The sequence below is a fragment of the Schistosoma haematobium genome, chromosome 1 (genome assembly GCF_000699445.3).
Source record: "Schistosoma haematobium chromosome 1, whole genome shotgun sequence".
NCBI lineage: Eukaryota > Metazoa > Platyhelminthes > Trematoda > Strigeidida > Schistosomatidae > Schistosoma > Schistosoma haematobium.
The window spans coordinates 15,361,630-15,369,259 of record NC_067196.1 but is presented as its reverse complement, the minus strand read 5'-3'; the positions used below and the strand labels follow the sequence as shown (position 1 = coordinate 15,369,259).

The 7,630-nt window shown below is 40.6% G+C and overlaps 1 protein-coding gene across 2 annotated transcripts in view; it reads right to left on the bottom strand.

Annotated features, from left to right (window-relative positions):
* The window catches only part of MS3_00003481 (uncharacterized protein), a gene marked incomplete at its 5' end in the record, with an annotated part of 42,224 nt that extends 41,227 nt beyond the window's left edge, over positions 1-997 (bottom strand). Inside the window, 4 exons of one of the 2 annotated variants that reach the window (XM_012939461.3) lie at positions 7-114; positions 148-460; positions 495-789; positions 825-944. In XM_012939461.3, coding sequence (XP_012794915.2) covers positions 7-114; positions 148-460; positions 495-789; positions 825-944 — 836 coding nt within the window. Of the gene's footprint in view, positions 1-6; positions 115-147; positions 790-824 lie in introns of both variants that reach the window. The other variant, XM_051211296.1, reaches the window with a different exon arrangement.
* Between the last annotated feature and the right edge of the window lie 6,633 nt (positions 998-7,630).

Here is a 7,630-nt window from a genome sequence, read left to right as displayed (position 1 = left end):
GCCTACCCTGATCTTGGTGGAACCGGTGATCTGCTATCCATCCCATAGTCATAGTAACTGTAATCGTATCCCGAATCGTAATTAGACATTGATCTATCGTTATCTCTATAGTCTCTGAAGTGGTTAGTGTTTTAGAAAGGAGCCTACTCGTAGTTTCCGCTGCTATAGCTGCCGTATGTATCATAATAATCGTTCGCACGTGGAGGACCTGATGGTGTTATTGGCTCCCGGTACCGGTCAAATTCACCATACACATCGTAACTTTGTCTGATTGGGGGAGGTTTTGGAGGATAATCTCGAGACGATGGTATAGGTTCAGGGACTGGAGGCCCACGATATCCCACATTAGGTGGTAGCGGCAGTGGGTCACGGGCTGGACCACGTGGGAGTGGTCTGTGTTGTTCTCCACGGTCAATTGGCGGATACCTTCCATTGGCACCGTTTGGGGGATAATCGTAACCTAAATGATTATAGATTCATAGTGCATATATTACCTCTAGAGCTGTTACGTGGTGGTGGTCCGTAGGGCCCTCCATACCCATCATCCCAAGCCGGACCATAGCGTCCCATTCGCGGGGGAGGTGGGCCGGAATTCATGTAACGTGGCGGTGCACGTGGTCCCCTTTCCGGTGGATAATCCCGATAACGCCCTTCATTTCTACGTCTAGTAGGCCCGGGACCACCACCTCGTTTCCCGTGGCTGCGTTCAACATTAATTTTCACCCCATCAAGAATGGCATTTTGAAGTCCTTCTATTGCAGCTTCAGCCTCAGACTCTTTTTCCATATGCTTAGAAAATTGATTGGAATACTATCACAACCTACCACGAAGCCATAATTATTAACAACATCACATTCCGTAACCTTCCCAAAGGCTTCAAATTTTTTGCGGAGATCAGAAGCTTTGGATTCTGGATTCAGGTTCCCAACGAATATCTTCACCATGACAGCGAAAAATGAAACCAAGGTCTAATGGTTGGCGAAACAACGACGGTTTTAACAATAACTGGAAAAGTAAAACAATCTTCCGAAACATGCATCTTGTTAATTTAATAGTAAGGAACGCCGTTTGTGGTCTTTATCTCATCTTTTTTCTAAGCATTTTTTAAGGGGCAGTTTATACTCAGCCGTCACATACAACTGACATATACGAGTGCTTTAACAGGTGTCTCGAGTGTAAATTTAAGCTTTGAACTGGTTTACCAGACATTTCGGCACATATATGAGTACACATTTTTCTCAGACGTGCTCTACCCTGCTTTGATGAGAAAAGCGGTTTCAAATATTGTAACAGCTCTCAGGATACTTTTCTCTCATCTGCAAAGCCAGGATGCTGCTGAAGATAATCGGCAAATGGCATGTACCTCACTAGTTTTCGATGGACTCTGAATTAATAAATCTGAAGGCTACAAGGCAAATTCGTGCCTCATGATACCCTGAAAGGTTTCCGAATCTCGAGCATATGACAACCCACACGACTATATGTCATCCATATATTTTCCGCTTCATTATCAATATGATGACCACAGAGTGCAAATATAACACATACTAAAAGTATATGTGACATAACTATGTTTTGAAGACTTCATAGGGATCATTATGCATGCTTTATGGGGAACCTCATCTTGAAATTTTACTATTAAAAAGATCCAAATAATCCATAAGTGTAGAGGAGTAGTAGTAGCTCTATTCAGTAGAAATACTTTCCCATCTACAGTTATCGATAATGAACCTCGAACGTGGAAATTAGTTAGTTACCACTTGAAATGAAAACGACAAGAGCTGCTGACTGGTTTGGCCCGCCGCAGTTCAAACTGAGGTGAGTGAGGTCTTGCTAGTCGGTTTTGATACTTGGTCATCAAGTGGCCGATGTTTAATCTTATGAGACTTTATCTTATTCACGTCAGACTGGAAAAACCCGAGGATCGGGTAGCCAGAAAAACATCCCGAACACAAAACAGCTGACACTGTTATCACATGCCCTCTAGTGTAAATTGTGAAACAATTAAATACTACCGGGACTCCGAATAGTCCTTACCAGATCTTATATTGACCTGCTGTGATGTTGATGACACAAACCTTCAAAATATGCTACCCCTAAGCATTCAGTTCTAATCTTTGGTTTCCATATAGTTGTCACAAACTCTTGTCTTGCAAAAACTCTCCAAGTATGTGGAAACTCTTTAATGAACTTACAGGTGACAGACAGTTTAGTAGCGATAACCAGCTGAATGTTTATGACTTAAATAAGACTTTTGTACGCCAGTCATCTGATGTGATGCTCCCTCTATCCACGGGTTTAAATAATAGCTGTGTTCCTACTTTCACTGAGAATGATGTACGAAGATGTCACCAGTTGCTTAATTCATTTCGATCTGATGGTATCCCAAACATCCTTTTTAAAAAGTGTGCTGACGTCCTATGTTATCCGTTCACAGCTATCTTTAACAGATCCTTCTCATCTAATCTCATACCAAAAATGTGGAGAAAGATGGAAATAATCTCTGTACCCAAGAAAGTATCTGGTGATAAGAATGTGAAATTTAGACCTATTGCAATAACTTCACCCTTCCTCAAAACAATGGAAAAATTATTAATACTTCCATTTCAGCCTGCAATAAAAGAGCATATTGATCCATATCAGTTTGCTTACAGACGCAAAAGAAGCACTTTAGATGCTGTTGTTGTTCTGCATCACAACATAGTGTTCAACTTAGAAAAGGGTCAGAAGTATGTTCGATGTGCTTTTCTGGACTATACTTCAGCTTTTGATTCTATACCACGACAACGTTTAATTAACAAGTTAATCAGCGTCAACACTGACAGCTGGATAACCAAGTAGCTACGTTCCTACCTCTCTGGAAGGGAACAGTACACTGTGTTTGGAGGAAAGTGCTCAGATTCTCTACTATCTCATGAAGGTGTACCACAAGGAGCTGTTCTTTCACCTCTTCTTTTCTCTTTTTTCTCCATGATCTGCCATCTTCCACAGAAAACACTTTTGTGAAATATGCGGATGATCTCACTGTATGTATGCTTATCTCTTCCTCTTTACATCCCATAGAAATGAATGAGTTTTTGTCTCGTATTGATTGTTGGTCTGTTGGTAATGGTCTTATACTTAATCCGTCTAAATATCAAGCTGTTAACTTTAGCATGAGACATGAACGGAATCTAAACACCATTTCGAGATCCCGTAATGCTTGTACCATCGGAGACTCTTTGATAAACTCAGTGTCGAAGGTCAATTATGTTGGTGTCACCTTTTTCTCTGATCTGTCTTGGTCTACCCACGTTTTATTGTTGTCAAAGAAGGTTTTCCGTTTGACTTACTACATAAAGAGATTGCATTCTCTTGGGATTACTCGTCATTTACCATTATAATTTTTCAATTCTTCCATATTACCCATTATTCTTTACTGTTCTCCATTATTCTTTTCGGGGCTTTTGAGAAAAGACTTTGCTGATTTGCGGAGAGTGCTGAAGGCAGTTAGCAAGATGTGTGGTGAATCTTTCGAGGTTATAATTAATATGGTTGTGGATAGACATTTAAAATCATGCAAACTCCTGGCAGGTGTCATTTTATCAGATACTAGCCATCGCCTTCACTCTTATCTTTCTCCTTGTATATCTTCTGGTAGAACGAGACGTAATTACATTAAAATCCACGCATGCAAGCAAAAGTATAAAAGTCTTATAATACCTTACCTAGCAAATATACTCTGTGACGAACAGGTTGTTGGGATTAACCTAGTAAATAACTTGCATTATTAACATATCCTTAATTTTAAAAGTTGTACAATTTTTCGGTTTTTTCTTCCATTTTTTAAAAAAAACCTTTTTCATTCTTTTTGTATTCGTTACTATGTCTTTTTTGTTGCGTAAGTAACTTGTTGAAATAACCTGTGCTGAGAATTTTATATTGTACCAAAACTATAATGGTGAATAAAGCCATTAAATAATAATAATAATAATAATAACCTAACGTCTGGAGGGCAAATATACAAGGTACCATACACTCAGCATCCGCAGCAGATTAGTCAATGGAGCCAGCGTCCCCAGTTGTAACGTCCTGAAATATATTTAGAAATTCGTACACAAACGTCACTGCACCCCACGTCTTTTAGACTACACTGAGGGGTCCGAGAAACTCCCCACTGTGCACTAATAATTAAGTTCACACCCCTCTCTTTAAGAGAATTCGGTCATGGGATACTGACGGAACGAAATCTCAGTATCGAGAAGTTCGAAATATTTATGCCTCGACCCTCCGCAAGTCTAGAAGGTCGTATGAAGAAATATTTATTAAGGAATCTATAGAACACCCCAAACACTCATATTCGTACATAAACCAAAGGACTAGGAGAAGAGGAAATATTCTGGAGTTAGAGGGTAGCTTAGTACTGCATCATTAGTGGAGGACGATTATAGTGAAGATGCTACAGGCATTTGGAGTTTAACAACGTTTTAACCAGTAACACCTTCAAATATGAAGCGTACCCACCCAGTGAAATCAAAAGACAGAGGCGAGGAGGTTCGAATTTATATTTGATAGGCTACTAATATATCGAGGATCGTCTGATCTGATCTGGCTAGCGATTACAGGGGATGTTGAGCACGGCGTTCCCACTCGTGACCTGGTGCGGATGCATGACCAAGCACCATCAGCTAGGTGAGTCCATCAAAACTAATGTGGTCAGCATCCAATGTCAAAGACCTACAGAGCTATTATTTTGTGGATTTATTTACCGCTACAAATCACTCCCCCTCTAGCGGGGCAGTAATGACCCCAAGATGTGACTAGTCAGAAGTTTGAACCCAACGAGTTTGTCGTTGTTAAACACTCTTCTGATTGCTTGCTAGGTTTGGCAGCCTCTAGTCGTCTTTCCTTACTATAAGGAACCATGAATTACAATATAGTAGAAAGAGAAAAAGTACGATGAAAATTTCGGTTCCTCGTAAACTGCATCATTCTTTTCCAGCAGTCCTGGAAAGGAGAAAAAAGAATATGTAAGTGCATGTAGAAATGAACGCGTGAGCGCGTTAAGACACAAAGTGGGCGAAAAAAGCAAAATAAACTCATGTGCATGCGATAGCGTAAAAGCGACTGTTACGAAATGGCTTTTTGATTTTAAAAAAAAATCTAATACACGTATTAGCGAAATAATGACTATATATAAATATAAGCATATAAAAATTGACTTTTTTGTATCATATAAAATGCCATGGAAAATCGAGATGAAGCAAGATGTTAACTGGTGTCTTACGTGCAATAGTTATTCAAATGTTCTGGAAATCTTATTTTTCTTCCAGAACGCGTTGTTTTAAGTTTATTTTCTGATACTGTTGAAGTATCATCGTGTGGGTTGGCTGTCGGTTGAGGTATTGTAAGTGTAGGAGACCTGTCGGGCGATTGTACTGAAGGAAAATCGACGTGAATAGGATGTTCCTTCTGAATGCACTGCTTTGATTCAATCGATGCTGATGCTATCGTTGGTTCCATTCTTATCGATTATATAGTACTTAAATTCGTGCTGAGGAACTTTGAAAGGTCCATCGTATGCTGATTCGAAGGATCGTCGATGCGAGTCTCGACGAACAAAAACGTGTGTACTATATCGTAAGTCAGGTTGAACGAAAACATCAGTTGATTGAGGTCGAGTGGAAACAGATTTAACTGAACGCATTGCGTTTGTAAGCTTGTTCGTGTAGGAGGTTAAATCCATGCTCATTGAAGAGAATGAAGGATCCACGGATTCTCCTGGAAGTCGAAGTGTCGTCCCATAAACGAGTTGAGCTGCAGTGTATCCAATGTCAGCTTTCACTGCATTGCGAATACCTAGTAAGACGAGTGGAAGAGTGTCAGGCCACTGTGAAAAGTTTGCAGCTGATAGTGAAGCTTTCAGTTGTCGGTGAAAGCGTTCTACCAACCCGTTTGCTTGTGAGTGATAGGCAGTCGTTCGTAAGCGAGTGATTCCTAAAAGTGCGCTCAGATGACGGAAAGGTTCGGTATCAAACAGACGGCCGCGGTCTGTAGTGATAGTTGAAGGGCAGACAAAGTTTGCTACCCATCGTTCGACGAAGTCGCTGGCTACTGTTTCAGCAGTGATGTTCTTGATAGGTACTGTTCCTAGCCATCGAGTGAAACGGTCTACGCAGGTTAAGAGGTAAGAGTATCCATTTGAATCTGGTCAACATACTTCCAAATCCAGATGAACATCGTCGAAACGATAATCGAGAGTTAAGAGTGAGCCTAAGGGACATTTGTTGTGTCCAAACCCTCAGATTTCAAGTAGCTTACACTGGAGCGTGCCCACTCCATCATGTCTTTATTCATACCAGGCCAGCAAAACCGTTCTGCTATAAGCTTGATGGTTGCACAAACACCTGGATGAGAAAATTTGTGCAGCCTATTGAAAACGTGGCGCCGATAATATTTCGGCACGATTTCAAGATCCTTACCTCTGTTTGTGTCACATAGTAAGGTTTCCTTACCTGTTCCCATCTGTTTGATGCGCAGTTTAAGGGTTGTTGACGATAACTCGTGCTGTAGATCAATGTCTTCTTTTTGGAGCTGAGCGATTTAATAAAGTCGATTCCTTGGAAACTGTTCAAGGAAGATGTACGAGACAAGGTGTCTGCGACTACATTGTTTGCTCCAGAAATGTGTTGAATATGTGAAGTAAACTGAGAAATGTAGTCCAGTTGTCGAGACTCTCGAGGTGAGTACTTGTCTGAAGATGAGCTTAAAGAGAAGGTAAGGGGTTTGTGATCAGTGAAAAAGTGAATTCTCAGCCTTCTACAGAGAGTTGAAAATGACGTAAAACACTGTAGCGGTAAATAAATTTCCAAAATAAATAGCTCTGTAAGTTTTCGACATTGGATGTTGACCATATGTTTTAGTGGACTCATCTAGCTGAAGGCGTTCGGTCATGCATCCGCACCAGATCACGTGTGGTAACGCTGTGCTCAACATCTACCGCAATCGCTAGCCAGATTAGATCAGAGAATTCCGATATATTGGTTATCGCCAAATACACTCTTCCGATCTCCTCGACTCTGTCTTTTCATTTCTCTTGGTGGGTACAAATTATATTGGGTGTTACTGGTAAAAGCGTTGTCAAACACTGAATACCTGTGTCATCATCAGCACAATACATAACTGGGAGTTCCCTACCGAAAGCCCTATACCTGGATTCAGTATTTAGTAATCGTTTCGAGAAGAATGCCGAAGGTTGCCAGGTGCGGTTGACCTGTAGAATTATGGTCTACTATGATATTAGTACTGCTCTAATAATAGACCTAATCCTAAAATTGTCGATTTGTCATGATATAACTGCCTAGTCTATAAGATTTTACGTGGAAGTTACATCATCGTCTACACCAACTAATTGCATCGCAACAATTGCCTATACATGATGAAGAACAAGCTTAGGCTAGAGATAGAACAATATATTTATTATGAATAAAAAATATAAGATAAAATTCAGCAGGGACCACGCCTGCAAGGTTGAGCCATGCCACCCGGTCAACTCGAATTAATTCTATTCCAGCTTCCCGCTGTCTTCATTGTTGGGTCTTTCTCCGTGTTAAATGTTGAGTGCCTATTTCCCAAACTGTCTCGTGTTGGG